Here is a 17221-nt window from a genome sequence, read left to right as displayed (position 1 = left end):
TGGATGCACAATTCAGTGGCATTAAGTATATTCACAGTGTTCTACAACCATCACCATTATCTATTTCCTGAACTTTTTCAAAATGCCACACAGAGACTGTGTACCCATGAAACAATAACTTGCTCCCCTCTTTCCCCAGCTGGTGGTAACCTCTATTCTACTTTATGTCTCTATGAAGAAAAGATTTTTTTAGTGAGAGTATTGTTGATGTTAGATGATATAAGTTAGGTTTTAAATTTCTTAGTAGAATGTTGATCATAAATGCATTTCTTTTGAATAAGTACTATGTACTTCAATGCAAATTAAAAGTTATTTTTGTCTTTTTAATTCTTTGTCTATTCTATTTTAAACAAAGCATTATAATTATATATGCTAAGTACAGAAGCCTTCGTGTTCTCTTCATTTTAGTAAATGTAAACAATTGGTGTTAATTTAAGAGAAAGTAGCTCTTTTCTCTGAACCTTAGTAAGCTGCTTTTATACATTGTTCTAGTTAGAGCTCCTTGAGGTAGCATTAATTAATCTTAACTGACTTTGCAGTCAAGTTCATCAAAATTGTAGCAAATCCAAAATATAGGAATCTTTTTGCCAGCCTACTTAAATTTGTATTGTGTTCTAGCTGATGGTTGTCAAATTACGTATGATTTGATTCAAGCTATTTTTTTTAATGAACATAGAATGTAATTATTACCCATTGTGTATTCCATTAATAATAGTTACTAGGACGTGCTCTATACTTTGGTCAGACCCTGGACTTTGTTCTTTTTTGTTCCGTATACCCATGTGGTTGTGAAAAATCCAAAGCTCAGGTTCACCTCCTCTACCTTCCACTTTGACCTTGAAATGAAAGCCAGCTTCAGTACTCTGCTTACTTTTGTGCATTCCTGCTTTTACATAGTTTTTGCCGGAGTATTCCTTATATCCTTAACAGGCTATGGATTCATTTCAGTAGATATTTTCCACATTTTCCACTATTTTCAGTTTTCAGTGGTAGGATCAGTTCTCTGAACTAGTCCACCACTGGAAATGAAATGGTGGACTAGTTGACAAGAGATTCATTCACTCCACCTAGTAAATAATATAGTAGGAACTTAGGTTTTGTCTTTGTTAGCCACTGTTTATCTCAATGACTTCTTCCAAATCAGTGTCAGTTACAGAACTGGATGGAAGAAGTTTTAATATTAGCTGCCATGTCTTGCTTTCATCTTCTAAAGAAACTAACGGAGCCTAGATTAGGGAGAGCTGAACCAAAAAAATCTTTCACTAGCCTAGGTCTGTAAAAAACTCTAAGTCCTAAAAGGGAATTTGGTTTGAGATTTGTTGAGCAGTGGCTTTCTTGTCACTTGCTTTTTGTACTGTATTCAAAGCTGTTTCTTACTGGCTTTAAAATTACTGAGGTGTAAGAGGGAAAGGAGTGTTATTTGCATATATGTGGGAGGGAATCAGATTGGGAGGGCGGTGCTATTTGAATGTTACCATTTGTACATTTTGGCTTTTTGCCTTCCTGGTCAACTCCTGCTTGTGAGCTTTAAGATTTGGTTTTAACCATCTTCTCTTCTCTCATTTGGTAATTTTACTATGTGGTCTTGATTAATAGACGATTACTCCCAGATCCCTCTCTCTAGCCCACTTCTCTCAAAGAAGTTCATTGAGCTTCTTTGACATCTGTATTGGTAATTCTTACCAAATTTGGAAGATGTTTAGGTAATTTCCACTGATCTCTTTTTCTGCAGTGTTTAGTCTGCTGTTAAGCTCAACTGAATTTTGCAATGTAGATAACTGTATCAGCTATAAGTAATCCATTTTTTAAACAAAGTTTTAATTTCTTTTTTCATTGTGTGTATGTTTTCCTTTAAATCTTTGGATATATTGTAATAAGATTTTAGAAGTTCTTTTCTTCTAATTCCATCATCTTTATCATTTCTGGGTTTGTTTTTATTGACTGTTTATATCCCTTGGATCGGGTTACCTTTTCTCATTTATTCTCTTAATTTGTAATTTTATTTGTTATTCTTAAAAGAGTGTTGAGTTTTGATCTGAGAGGTAATTGAATCCTTTTTGGTGTTTATGAGCTTTGTTAGTGTGGGTCTAAAACAGTGTTGTTTAATAGATTTTTCTGCATTGATGGGCTAGTTTTGCCCTTCTCCTAAGGTATGGCATTTCTGGGGTCTCTGTGGAATGTCCCGGGTATTTTGTGAGCACTCTTTACTGTGGTTGGTTGGGGCTCATGTCTCACAGCTCCCCTGTAGTAGTTCTTCCCCTGGTCATTCTCCTGGCCTCATGGAATCTCATACTACACATAACTAGCTTAATATTTAGCCAGAGACTCAAGGAGACCTACTTTCAGCCTTTTGGAGCCCATTTCCTTCACACTTTTCCTCTCTGGTACTCTGCCCTACAAACTTCAACTGCCTCAGCCTCCCTGAACTCCAGTCTCTGGTTCTATTATACTACTGTGGAATTTTGGAATTGGCAGAAGACTGGAAGGTGAGTTGTTCTAGCCCGTCTCGCAGCCTCCTTGACAGAGGTTTCTTTGAGGCAGCTCTTTTCAATTTACATGGCTCAAATTGTAGAAAGTTCTTAGATAGTAATACGAGTCAAATTCTATTTTCCACAAACTTATTGCCTGTTGGTCTTACTTCCACCTTCTGCAGTTTCACAGAATAAAGCTAAACCCCTTAGATTATTTTATTTTATCTCATAGCTGTTTAACTCCTGTTCTGTCCCTTTTTTTATTTCTTTGCACAAAGCATCTCAGTTCATAATACTGTTATCCCTTATGTATATTATTCTTACTGTATTTTCAAATGTCGTGTATGTATGCGTCTTCCAGTGTGATATTCAGAACTGAACGGAGTCTTACAAATGTGGTCCGTATTGGGACTAGTGGAACATCCTTGATCTGGATACTTATCTGACTGTCAGTGCCTTTAATTACTGTCTCTTATGAACTTAGAGATTAAACATCCTGACCTTTTTAAAGTTATTTGTAATTAGGCATGCTGGTTTATCCTTTGTATTTTATATGCAGATTTGATATGCATTTGTCTGATCTGCACCCCAGTAAATGAGCTGTGGAACAAGACAAGTTCAGATATAAAGTTCTATTAGTTACCTCTAGAATTCTTACATTCGTTTGGTATCAAGTACTTAATCTCTGGGTACGTTGGTTTAGTCAGCTAGGAGTCTGCCTAACCATAATGTGGGGCTCACATTGTTCTGTTTTGTTTAAGGTTACCACCAGAGACTCAGCGTGCAGCTCTGCTGAAGTTAAGGTGTCCCATCTTTGTGACATTCTCCTGGTCTAATAATATAATAGTAGCCTTACACTTGCAGTGTAAGCACACTGAATGCTCCTTTTTTAAGCACACACTCTACGGATCTACACTACTGTTTTTTCCTTCTAAAAATTTTAACTACTTCCATAATTTTTAATATATTATGAACAGTGGTTCAATAAGCAAGTCTCTAAGTTCTTTCAATGTCATAAGATAGTTGTCTGTAACAGAAGACTTGAATGTTTGTGTCAAAGTGCTTTTACTGTTTCCTCCATACCAGCACAAATCACATGCCTGCTGTCATCAACTACTGAGATACCATATGACAAAAAACTTAATTCGGAGCTCTAAATCAGTATGCCACACAGGTGTTAATTGACCGGTAAAATTCCCATGTTACCATAGTTTTAAGGTATTTTTTGTTATTGAAGCTTATTTTTTTGGTCAGTTTCATATCTCTTGAAATTCATACTATTTGAAGAATAAGAAGCCCTGATATGTGGACTTTAATGAAAGAAATGAACAAAAAAAACCTGCTTTGCTTTATTATTTGCTATTAAAATTGGCTGGAATTCAGAATGATAAAAGCACAATTAGAGGGTTTTGACTATAGTGTGCACATTTTTCTATTATAAATTTTGTTATAGTTTTCCACAGACACAACATTTGTATAAAGAACTCTGGGATAGGCTATTTTGGTCCATGAGAATCCAAAATTATAGACACTGATGTCAATGCAGATGAGGTTAGCCTAATTTGGTCAAGGGAAGGACATGCTGAGTCTCTATATGGATAGCTAAAGGCTATTGCCAAGATTGACAGGTGTCCTGTGGGTGGAAGAGAGCCCCAGGAATAAAATTTGCACTTGAATTACTTCTCTAAAACACAATGATCAAAGTCATGTCTTTTCCTTCTATTGATCACAATTTTCAAATAGTGAGGTCTGCTTCTAATACTTTCATTTTTCAGATATTAGGTTAATGAGCCCTAGAAAGGTAAAAAGTTTTATACTTTCTTCTTAAAGTATCAAATTCTGTTTTTGAAAGCTTAGTTGTATCTTGTGCACTGATTTTTCTAGTATAGTCTAATTTTTTTTGTTACTCTGCCGTGTTTCACTAAGGGGGAGGTGAGAAAAGTTAATGTAAAAGGATACATTTGTTATTAGTGTAAAAGACACAGCTATTTCTTTAAGGAGTTATAAGTTACATGATTCAATCTGGAAAGATGAATTTTTAGGAAAATTTCCTATGAAGTAAACATAATGTAAAGGAGTATTCATGCTAATTTGATAACAGCTTTTGCTTTTATTTCATCTTACTGAAATGTTTTTATTATTAAAGGAAGTCGTTATAACTGATACACATAAATTAGTGGTAAATATTTCATATCTCAAAATAAAAAAATTTAAAGCTAATAGGTCAATGCCATTAAAGTTAAATAAATGTACTGTTTTAAGAAAAAAATTGCATTGCCTGGGATTTTTGTAAGATTTGAGTGATGTGCATGCAGCGTTAGCAATGATCTATGAGGTTTTTTAGGCATAAATTCAATAGCTGTTTCTGTTCAAATAGAGAATTTTCTAATCTGGGAGGATCGTGTCTTGATTCTCTCTGTATTTCACTGTCAGACACAGAGTACAAATTTAAGAAGATGCTGGGGAAACCTCTTAAGGGAGCCAACCTGTTCACTAGTGTGTAAAATGGAAGCCAAGACCCTCACTCTCCTACGGCTCAGAAAAGGTTTCTGAGGGCCCTAGGCAAGCACAACGCAGATTCCCTTCATGGACCATTGTGTTTTCAGTTAAGTCTGTTGCTGGGTTGAAACTGGAGTGATTTGGTCAGTATCATTCTTAAGTCTTAAATATTTAATTCTGATTTGGCTAAAATTTATTGCGAGCCTACTATGAGCAAGGTATTCTTGTATAGATGTTATCTAAGTCCTGTGAAGGCGAAGAAAATAAGGCCCAGCTTGTCCAGGGTCACTCAGCCCTTGGCAGTAAAGCTGGGAAATAAACCCAGGCTCTTGTCTCTAAACCCAGTAGTTTTAAGGTGGTGGAAGTGAACTCCACAGAAATTCACTTAAATGAGAGAACTTTCGGACTGCCTTTCTTACATGCTTTTTGCCCCCCTTTCTTAATTCTTTGTCTCAATTCTGATTCTTTCCTTTTTTTCCTGATCAATCTTTCTTTTTTAGACTACATGAAAGTGCAGATGCTTGAGCTCACCTTTAATCAAAAAGACTTTCGTAAAAATATTTAAGTACTGTACCGAAAAGAGCAATCTTGTATTTGCTTCTCAAAATTTGACTCGTTAAGCAGCTGATGGGAAAGGAAGTGTGAAAATGGGAAGTACTCCCGGGCTGAGCATCATGGTAATGGGCTAATTCGGAGTGTGCAGCCCTGGCTAGAGCAGCAGATAGCGGCCTCCAGCCCGAGTTAGCCCCCAGCCCAGGCTGAACGGCCCTCACCCATGGCCGCCAGCGTTGCTCCTGAGACTCGGGCTAAGACGCATTCTGCTGCTCGGTCCTGTTCCTGGGCATCCTTTCAGTTTGGTTACTGGAGCCCTCTAGAACGCAGAGAATAATGAAAGACCCTGACAATCTCCTGTCACACCTCATTTCCTGACAAAGAAGTCTTCTCGGTTTGTGCAAGGATTGCATTATAGCTTGTTGCTTCAGTAGCACGAAGAGCTATACATAATGTATAAGGTAGAGTGAGAAATTTATGACCATGTGTTATGAACGGTTTCAATTTAGGGAAATTTTGATTTAGATCTGCTAATTTAATTTATGCTTCTTTTTGACAGGTCTAGAATTAGCTTTTCTTTTAAATAAACTCTTTGTACTGAGGATTGGATCATGGAAATAGCATTACGTTAGTATTGGACCTGTTTGGGATGTTTCAAATACTTTCGAACCATCCTTTGTGGACCGTTGCCATGCAGATGCCTCTGTCTTGTCACGGACTGCAGTCTGTGACAGTCTCGTCACGTCCCGAGTATTTCTCCAGCCAGCCCCGCGCCTTCATCTCCAGCACCCAGCGCAGGCCCGTCGCCCCTGTCCCGGACCTCTGCAGTGGCCACCCAACTGCCCGTCCGGCCCCTCCCCCACAGCTGTCTTTGACCAAAACCCGCGCAAGTTCTTTAGGTTGGGATTAGCTTTCAGGATGAAGGTAAAACACCTTCGCACGGCCTCCACTGTGACTCGCCCTGCTTTCCAGCCTTCCCTGGTCGTCCTGTCTCCTTACCTTGCTTTGTTTCTAGCGCCTTGGCCGTCACGCATCGTTGTGTCTGCCCCGATCGTTCTTCCCGTCCTCTTCACGAGCCGGGGGAAGAAGTCCCTCTCCTCTGAAGGAGGAGGTCAGATCCAGACTGTGTTGGCCGTTCTTGTCCCCACCTCGCTGTACTTGTTTCAGCTGCAGTATTACATTCATATTTATGGTTGTAGACTTTGATTAGAGTGGACTCTGACTAAACTGTAAGCCTCACAAGTGCAGGAGCCTGTTCTTTTTCTACTGGAGGATTGTGCCCCTGGCGTCTAGCGCAGGGCCTGGGACATAGTAGAAGCTTAACAACTATTTGCAGAATACTTGAATGAAAGTTTCATGGAAGGCGTTCTCGGCAGTACTGGCTGCTGTGAGGTCACGGAGGTGGGTGAATGCAGGCACACTTTGCCGTTAGTCAGCAGCCAAGAGAAGAAGGCGACGTGTACCAAAAATATTGTAATATAAGCTAGATGGCAGTTAGGACTTAGAAATAATATACTTTTAATTTTCTGAAAATGCACCGTTAGACTGGCCTTTGCCAGTAAATCTAAAATGAGTCAATTACAGTGTTAAATAGGGCAGACAGTATTTATAAATGACTCTAACGTTCAGAAAGTAACCCTAGTCCTAAAAGAAATAAAAAGTTGAACAAATTCAGTGTTAAAAGTTGAAAAGATAGACTAAAATGCATTAATATTTTTAAGTGCCAGGACATTATACCTGTGAAGCTGGTCTCTGTGAAAGAAATGAGGAAATTTTGTGTATTGCTAAACATTTTTTGAAAGTCCCGTCCAAGCACTCTGTGAGTATTGAGACGTAGAAGTGTTTGGGGCTAGCCTGAGACTTGTCTTGGGTATATTTTGTGAGACTGTTAGGTCAGCCCTCGCTCAGGTTTGTTTCCTTTCCTCTTCCAACGTGACTTGTGCTGTTCTACCCCAGCCCTGGGGTTGTGGCATGAAGCACGCACTGAGGGGGAAGGCTGGCTGGCAGCGCGTTCTCAGAGTCAGGTGATCGTTGTTTGAAGGCAGCTGCTTGAGGTTCAAGGCAGTCAGTGTCCCCTCGCTTCTGCCTCGGGACAGCTGGTTATTATCAAACTCGTAACAAGTCTTCCTCGCTTATTGCCTGAGGGAGAGGAGGGAGATTATGCGGTGGGCTTTTGATTGATCCAATGGGAATTACATTGATCTGGTGTCTGGCTGTGGTTCTTCTCAAGTGGATCGCCTCTAAGGTAGGCCATCTTTATTTTTAGGATTGTGGCATTAATCATCAGTTTATGTATTTGGTTGGAATAGAAATGCTAGGAGTTTCTTCTTCGGCTTCAGTTTTTATTTCTCTGATTAAAAAAGCCATGAGTTTTACCTGTTGGCTGAAAAGCTTGATTGTAGTTAAGTGTGGACTTTTTATTCTTTTCCCCCCCTATTTCTCCTTTCAAGGGTTTTTTTTAGGGTATCATTCCTCGGTATCGAAGTAGCTTCCCTCAGTATCATTCCCTTAAAGAAGTTTTATGATTAAAGAAATACGCCTTTTAAGATTAAATAATTATTAATGTATACTTTTGGTGTACATATTTTAAATATTCTTTTTGGAGATAAAGAATTTACTAATACTTAAAGGTTAAATGTGTAGTTGTTGAGCATTTCTAAAGTTATGAACTTTTTAAAAACTAATACTACCCTCTATTATGTTCTCTGTTGAAGTTTTGCTGCTACGAAAATGTATACCTTACTTACAATATGTTGGAAAAAAATGTAAGATTATTATGTATCTGTTGTTTTGAACTTGAATTCTGAGTATCAGGCTTGAGAAATGCTGGCTAGAACGCTAGCCATTTGCCATCTGGACAAAAGTCTAAAACTAATGTAGGAAATATTTAAGATGATACTACCTGAAATTATTTTTTCTATACTTGTGTAAAAATTATTATATCTTTCTTTCATTATGCAGCTTTTTTTCTTCCTGTGTTAAGAAATTGAAGAATATTAACTTAAAATTTATAAGGCCATCAGTATTTGTTAAGTAACCTAAAGCTTCCATTAAGTTAAGTTTCTTTTTCAAGCAAGATTTTGATCCTTGGTATGTAAATTTTCACATAATGTTTTAAACATAATGGTCCCTTATTGAAGTAGTCTTGATTTCTTAGTGAATGTGATTAAAGAAATCTCTTAAAGAAAAACAATGTGCTCAAATTTTAAAATCATTGTGTTTTATAAGTTAAGAATTAATTTTGTTGCACTGACAGCTATTTACTCATTGTTTTTAAAGGATTAGCTCACCAGGTTATTGAATGAAGGTCAAGTTAATATTAATAATTCATTGAGTTGTGAATGTTTTCAGAGACTTTTTACTTTTTTTCTAACCCGCAAAAAAAAAAATCTTTTTTAAAGAGACAGAACAAGAGAGCAAGAGCGGAGAACGGGGGGACACGGTGGTGGGTAGGGGCAGAGGGAGAGAGAGCATCTTAAACAGGCTGCACACCCAACACAGGGCCAGACACGGGGCTTGATCTCACAGCCCAGAGGTCATAACCTGAGCCAAAATAAAGAGTCGGATGCTTAACTGACTGAGCCACCCAAAATTAAGTTTTTAAACAAAAAGAATGTTAATATTTTAAGTTTGCAATATTTTTGAAAAATACATTGTTTGCACAGGCAAGAAGAATGGAAGGATACTGTTCAGTGGATCAATGCAATATTTTAGTAGACAAACATCAGCATGTTCTAGCATATGTAGGATGAATATACTCTGAAAAAACTCTTTTTAGTACCTCAGAGAAAACCGCTTTTAAAACTTTGGCTGCACTTCCATCTTTTGTAATCTGTTACCGTTGTTTGGTGATGTTGCCAAATTATTTATTTAGTACTGCTGTGGTTAAGCCCTTTAACCATCAGTTTAGTAATCCACCAAATGGGGCCAAAAAAACCTATCTTATGAAGGTCTTGTATGGGTTAATTGAGATTTTATATGAAAGCACCTGTAACATTTTCTGACACGAAGTAGGAGTTCAGCAAGTGTTAGTTAATATATTGTTACTTTTCCCGTGTAAGGGAAATAAACATGCTTTTGCCTAATAGATCATTTTAGTGGAAAACTTGAATAAGATAAAAACAATGACACTTAAAATATCTTTGCTCAGTTTTTAAAAATGTTTGTCTTTCAAAGTTTCGTGTTAACTAATATTGGGACAACTTCTACACCTTTTGTCGTTCACTTTGTAAGTAGATCTTTGTGGAAGAGTGATTCATCCTGACTGAAGGTGAGCGAGTGTCTTACTGGGGCACTCAGAAGTCCTGTTAGCGTGACTGTGGGTCCTTTGGAACCTTACAGTTTAACTTGTTTATGCTGCTGCTGTCGGTTTCTGATTAGCTCAGCCTCGCCCATGGTTTGACCTATACTAGTTTGCTTTACAAGCTGTTCCCAGGATGGCTAAATTAGAAGAGTCACGAGTAGAAGCGTCTCAGTTATTTCCATTCACTGGTGAGGTGAGGTGGGAATGTGGATGATAGCACAAAGTATTTTGTGACTGACTGTGACACAGGACTGATGTTAAATTTGTTTTACTATTTTATTAAAAATAGGATTTTACTAGTATATGGCTTTTAAAATGGTCATCTTTAAAAAGGATGTGTTAAGTCTATGCTGCAGTGTTGGTGTATAAAGCACATATAACTTCTGTTTAAAGTAAGTGATTCTAACATTTAAATCAAATTTTTATTGTTACAATTCATAATTTATAGCGTATTTTTCCAAGAAAATTACTTTAGGTTATTCTACCTCAATTGTTTAGGGAGAGAATTTAATAATATTCATTTTAAACTTGGTCTGTGAGGAGATAAATGAATGAAGTATCACTCAGGATATATTCGTTGATGTGGTTCAGATCTATTTTAAAGTCCATCCTTTAAAAAAAATTGTCTCATTTGGATCTATTTTATAAGAGTTATGTCTTGTGGTTTGGTATAGCTTTTAAACTAAGTGTTTGTGGACCAGACTTACTTAAATTGGTAATGAATAGAATAACTTGAATAAGTTGTACTTCATTAAGTAATTTGTTAATATATTTAAAATTAAATTCTAGTCTTTTGCCACGTTTTTATTATGATTAACATAGACCCTATCATTTTTATATCTAAATTAATGCCTCTATAAATAAGTCTAGAGGGATTACCTTAAAATAAATTTAGTATGTCATAGTTATAATCTAGATTATGTTCACTAACAAGTTTTTGACATACTATTTTATTTAACAGAGAGCTGATACTAGTCTTTCTCAGTTGTTAATATGTGAGGCGACACATGAGATTTAACATTCCTAATTAGTGGCTGTTTTAGTAAATAACCATCCTACATTAAAAAGAATAGTCAAGTCAGTTACGCTCTTAAAGAGGGCTGTTAGAGATGGCGGGTCTCAGTTTGTTTTCACAGCCTGTTTGTCCAAGTTGTTATTGGATGAGCAGGTTGATCGTTACTGACCACGACAAGCTATTACACAGTGATGTCTTCAGTTTCATTAATATGTCTTGGCTGAGAGAAACATTTATTTCCACATATATGCTCTCCAGGCTCCTAGGTTTTCCTTTAATATGGTAATATTAAGGAGAGGCCTGTAATCTAATAAGCTAAATATCTTAGAGGGGATCAAACAGCAGGTGCGAGAGGTGCCTTTAAATACCAAGTGATTACAGTGGCTGTTTGCTCCAAAATAAATAGTTTACCCTGAAACTATTTTAGTTTACGCTGCAGTAGGCTTCCTTAGGATAGATACTCTGTTGGTAGAAGACACTTTAAGCGTGATGCTGCCAGGAATGTATCCTGTTTGATTTAGTCCCTTGGGATTTGAGATCATGCTTTTCTTCATAAATTTCTTTGTAGTAGATTCTTATTTTACTTTTTAATTTTAATTTGGTTTATTTTGTGAATAGATAATAACTACACATACTACAAAATTCAATGGATAAACACTGAAAAGTCTTCTTCCTACCTCTGTGTCCCTCAGGCTCCCTGGAGGCAACCAGTGTTGCAAATTAGAATTTTATTTTTGTTTGAAACTTCTGTTCCTTTTAGTTCCTGAACCATTGTTTTTTGTTTTTGTAAGGCTACATGAAATCATGTAAGCGTTTAATTGACATTTTTCTCTTACATGATAAGCATTAAGGAGATAATAACAATGATTTGGGGAGTTACTTTGCAAACTACATTCAAGTAAGGGTTTTAAATAAAGTAAATTTTTTTATAGTGATAGTGAAAAAAAAATTTTTTTTCCTTGCTATTTCTAGGTGTATGTTGAGGAATTGTAAATCCCATGCCAGAGTTTTGTGAGGGAAGATCATTGATCTGATGTGTAACAATATCTCATTGCTTTAATGTTTCTTTGGTTAATGAAGTCGAGTATCTTGCCTTGTGTTTATGGGCTTATTGTTTCTTTTCACGTGAATAGTATGTTTATGTCCTACCTGTTTTTCTACCCTATTATCATTTTCTAATTGATTTGTAAGGCAATTTTTGTTCCTTTCATTTTTAGGTAGAGTAGGGGGAAATTCGCCCGTTGTCATGTCTGTCAAACTCATTTTGATCCATCTTTCATAAGTTCTAGACATGTTTTATAGAACGGTTAGAAAGGCCTTTCTAATAGGAGGTTTGGTCACATTCATCTTACTGATTTTTTTTTTTAAGATGTTATTTACTTATTTGTCAGAGATAGAGACAGCCAGCGAGAGAGGGAACACAAGCAGGGGGAGTGGGAGAGGAAGAAGCAGGCTCATAGCGGAGGAGCCTGACGTGGGGCTCGATCCCATAACGCCAGGATCACGCCCTGAGCCGAAGGCAGACGCTTAACCGCTGTGCCACCCAGGCGCCCCTCATCTTGCTGATTTTTAACTCTGACTTTATATCGATTCTGTTTTTCATGAGTTTATTCATCAACTTAATAAGCTATTCACTAATATATTTGCAGTAAATCCGCTCAGTCACTCATTTACCAAATATTTATTTAGAATCTACTAAAAGCTACCGTTTCAGGGGCCAGGGCTACGGTGGTAAATAAGACACACAGGCCCTCTCTCCTGGAGCTTCTATTTTAGAACGAGCAAACAAGATCATACCAGCTAAGCTCCATAACAGAATGGGACGGTAGGGCCGCGGGAGAGGGTGGCTCTCAGGTGACAGTAGATTCCGTAGGCTTGGAATGCCTCTCTGAAGAGATGAGCTTTCATCTAGAACCGGAGAGATAAGAAGGGAACAGTGATGCAGTGATCCTGGACAGGGGAACAAGTGTAAAGGCTGCGCCTCCGGCCCAGCTGAGGACCAGCAAGGATGCCAGTGTGGTGAGGAGAGGCTGGGAGGACAGATCATGGAGGCCTCTGGAAATCAGAGCTTGGTGTGGAACCTTACTCCAAGCGTGTGGAAAGCCATTGGAGGACTTTGAGCGGTAGCCGAGTTGTTCCCTGTTGCTTCTATGTGAAGAGCGGACTGGGGGCCAAACGATGCATCAGGAAACCGTCAGCAGCGCACGGCAAGGGTCCAGGTTAGAGGTGGTGTTGCCCGAGGCAGAAGGAAGAAGCGGAGATGGAGAATGGGAGAGGAGTGGGAAGGTAGAACTCGTGAGGCTGTCCCAGCTCTTCAAATTTATTTTGTTTTAGGATGTATATTTTAAATTTGTAATCTTTGGTATTTTTATAATAGCTTTATTGAAATACAATTCACATACCATACAATGTACCCACTTAACGCGTACAATTCAGTAATTTTTAGTCGTGTTCACAGAGTTGTGCAGTCCCTGCCGCACAGAATTTGAGAACACTTTCGTCACCGTAAATAGCAATACGGCACCGTTAGCATCCACTCCCCATTTCTCGCCAGCTCTCCCAACTCTAGACAACCAGCAGTCTGCTTTCTGCCTCTGTGGACTTGCCTGTTTGGGACATTTCAGATCAAATGGAACCATACACTACGTGGTCCTTTGTGGCTGGCTCTGTTCGCTCCGCACGCTGTTCCTCGGTTCAGCCGCTTTGGAGCATGTGTCAGTACTTCATGCCTTCTTCTGCCGGGATAATGCTTCATTGTATGGACTGCCTGCATTTCTATTAATCCAGGCACGCGTTGCTGGATATGCAGGTTGTTTTTAGTTTGGGGCTATTATGAATAATGTGGCAAGATACATTTTTATTTTCTGTTTACTTTTAAACAAAATACATTTTAAAACTTCTCTTTCAATGGTACCCTGTTTTTTGTTTTATGGATTCAGTGTCTTCTCAGAGTCTTGGAGTATACTAACTATATTTTTAAAAATTCTCTTATTTCTTGCTAGCCTCTGAGCCATTTGGTTTTTCATTTTGTTCCATTTATTTCTAGCCTGATGGGCTTCTTCAAATGATGATTCTTGTTTGCCTATTCATTCTTGTTTAAATTAAGGGAATGGTAAATAGTTGGGCCATATCTCTTCTTCAGTTCTTTCTGCCTCTGCAAAAGGTCCCTCCCCAAGTGATCTTGTCTGACTCCAACATTAACTTTCTACCTACTGCATGTTCCTTACTCTGTATCCACTTTTATGGTATTGCTTAATCATATTACAGTTGTCTTCTTCACAACTAGAGATTTTAAGAGCAGATGTCATATCTAATTTCATTTTGTATATCCAGCTTCTTTTGCACAATGCTTTACAAAGAATAAGTAGTAAATATTGGTTAAATTTTATATCCCATGTAATTGCCATTGAATTAAAAATGTGTGTATTTTTTTCTAGAGGCGTGGAGCTATTTCCTATGACAGTTCTGACCAGACTGCGTTGTACATTCGTATGCTAGGTAAGCAGTATTTATTTTGTACCAATATCCGTTAATTTTGTTATCGTGTACTGTTACTTGAGATTGAGATAGTTTTCATTCAGTTGCTTTTCGTCGTTGTTTGCAATAGAAATAATCTATTATTTGATGTTTAAAAGTCTTGAAACCAATATTGAATGTTATGTGAATAAAGAGAGGCATTTTGGAGTAATTGAGAAATCTCTGGGTTAATAACTGGGACTCTATCATTAGCACATGATTTTAAATTGAGCTCTGAGTATTCTTCATAGAGAAGGGTTTTGGACTCGCAGAGCTGCGAAACTACTAAAAAGATGTGCATGCTAACATGCGCAAAGACGAGGCTATAAAATACCCGACCACATAGTCCTGTTGTCATTGCACGTACTCTCTTCTCACTCGGCTGACGAGGAAGGCCGTTTGTCTTCTTCCAATCTCAGTTCTTCAATTTTTCGTGTATTCCTCAAGTCCATAAGGTAAAATGAATTTAGATTGTGTATATGTGTATCATTTTTTCCTCTTCTCCCTCTTTTTGCCACATTTCTCTCCACATCACGCACTCCTTGATCCCTTGTATTTTTAATTCATGACTATTAAAAATGTACAATTAAGATTCCAGTAGGCAGGTTTACTTCTCTTTTCTTAAAGGAGTCTTCTGTGACTCCTCTCCTCATGCTCAGAATTCCTCCCTCAACATCTGAGATATTGAGCCATCCATATTCTTCACCTTTTTCTGGGTTTTTATTTGTTTTTGCCTGTTTGGCTAATTCTTTCTCATCCTCTTAAGCCTGAGTGTTCTCCAGTGCCCTGTCTTTGCTTTTCTTCCTTTTTCCCCTCTTCAATTTACCTTGTGTGTCTGCCTCAACTCCATTCTACTGTGGTGTGTATTTTTCCTCCCTAGTGTGTGGACTTTTCCTCTTTATTGTCTCTGTCTCTCCCTGCAAACATGTTTGGGATTCTGCTCTCCTAGAAACAGAACTTTAGACTCATATTTTTTTTAACTCTGTAGAACATCTCCACGTGAGTGTATTGTGGGTACCTTACGTTTAATCGAGCAGAGGCACATAGGTAGAGGCAGGGAGGCTAGCTAGGCAGGGAGAGTGCAAGAACAAAACATTCCCAAGTCTGTTCATTTTCCGTCTTGTGCCATCTCAGAGCACATAGCTCCATTCTTCTGGTTGTCAGATCAGAAACCTTCATTTTTGACTCTTATTTCTTATCCACCTCATGTCTACTACATCAGGAAATTCTCAAAGGATAGCCAGAATTTCACTACCCTGATGCCGTTACCATCGTGATCTAAGCCGTAGTTATTTTTTTGATTAATTGTAGTTATATTGTACACTAGATCTGCAGAACTGACCCATGGTTCCCCTTGAACAACACCTCCCCATAGCCACCCCCACCAAGCCATAAATTGCTTCATTTCTTGCACTCGCTCCTTAGCTAGTCTCCCTGCCTCTACCTATGTGCCTCTGCTTGATTCTAGTCTGTGTGGCCACAGTGAACCTTTTGAGACCTAAGTTAAATCAGTCTCACTCCTCCATTCAGAATCTTCTAAAGGTTCTTAGACGAACAGCCAGAGCTATTATGATGGCCCATGAAGGTCCAGCATGAACTGGCCCTACTACCTCTCTGACCTTACTTCTCCCTCACCTCACTCCAGCCATGCTGGCCTCTTTGCTTGACCTCGAACATGGCAAGCATGCACCCCATCTCAGGGTGTTTTATTTGTTCGTTCTTTCCTTCCTTCCTTCCTTCCTTCCTTCCTTCCTTCCTTCCTTCTTTTCTTTCTTTTCTTTTCTTTTCATTTCTTCCTTCTTTCTTTTCTTTTCTTTTCTTTTCTTTTCTTTTTTCTTTTCTTTTCTTTTCTTTCTTTCCTTTCTTTTCTTTCTTTTCTTTCTTTCTTTTCTTAGTTGTGATATCTGGAAACTTCTTCCTCCAGATAGCCCATGGCTCACTGCCTCACTTCTTTCAGGCCTGTGCTCAAATACCCTTTTTTCAATGAGGCCTTCTCTGACCACACTCGTGAGTTCATTCTCCCTTACTTCTTGCCCCCACCCCCACCATTCCTCTTTTCTTGCTTTAGGTTTTTCCAGGTTTCTTATTCCATCTTCCATAGAATGAAATTCTGACTTGTTATATTGTTTGTCTCCATGAAAGGATAAGCTTCATGAAGACAGGGACTTTATGTGTTTGGTTTACTGCTGTATTTGCAGTGCCTGATGTGTGGTGTGTTCAGTAAGAATTTGTTGCAGGGTGAAGGAATCCCCACATGAGAGAGTTGATTAATCATTGTGGGATGACATGAACCTTGAAGAAAATGATGGCCTTACTTAGAGAAACAACGATTGAGCAGCAAGGCCTTCTAGGCAAGCAGAGTTCAAGGGCACAGGGGCAGGGACTGAAGACCAAAGGTTATAAACTTGGAGGCTATGGAAGTCTAGTGGGGGAAGTGCTGTCTTTGGAGTCCACAGAGCTAGGTTTGAATCCTGACTCACCCTTTACTAGCTTTGTGGCATGGACAAGCTACTTAACTTCTCAAAGTCTTAGTTTCTTCATCTGTAAAATGAGGACTAAGATTCCCAGAGTTGCTTAGAGGATTAAATAAAATAGTACCTATAAGGCACAAAAGGAGTGTCTGGTACATGCTTGCAGTGGTTATTTTGCTGTTTGGAGAAGTAGATCTGATAGTCATATGAATACCTGTAGAAACAATGCTAAGCTTATTAAAGCCAAAGTTTAGGACCCAACTAAAGGCCTTGGGTATATGTCCCCTATCAAGGAGAAAAGAGAAGATTGATCAAATTAAACATTTAAGGCAAAATCTTTCAACATTTTATTTTTCTGTACATTCATAAAATAAAATTGTAAGGTGCTTGAGAA

General features: G+C 38.2%; 1 protein-coding gene across 8 annotated transcripts in view; it reads left to right on the top strand.

Moving 5' to 3' along the window:
- Positions 1-17221, top strand: part of PDE7A (phosphodiesterase 7A) — a 258747-nt gene that overhangs the window by 186636 nt on the left and 54890 nt on the right. For 6 of the 8 annotated variants that reach the window (XR_007188030.2, XM_057307668.1, XM_057307666.1 and 3 more), the window contains one exon: positions 14278-14338. Coding sequence is in view for 6 of the 8 variants with exons in the window: in XM_026516411.4 (XP_026372196.1) it covers positions 14278-14338 (61 nt within the window). In the remaining 2 variants the exon portion in view is untranslated. Of the gene's footprint in view, positions 1-7357; positions 7768-14277; positions 14339-17221 lie in introns of those variants that run through there. The other 2 variants (XR_007188031.2, XM_026516412.4) reach the window with 1 other exon arrangement.

The sequence above is a fragment of the Ursus arctos genome, unplaced genomic scaffold (assembly GCF_023065955.2).
Source record: "Ursus arctos isolate Adak ecotype North America unplaced genomic scaffold, UrsArc2.0 scaffold_6, whole genome shotgun sequence".
Taxonomy (NCBI): domain Eukaryota; kingdom Metazoa; phylum Chordata; class Mammalia; order Carnivora; family Ursidae; genus Ursus; species Ursus arctos.
The sequence above is the reverse complement of the archived record's forward strand: the minus strand, read 5'-3'. Positions and strand labels throughout refer to the sequence as shown.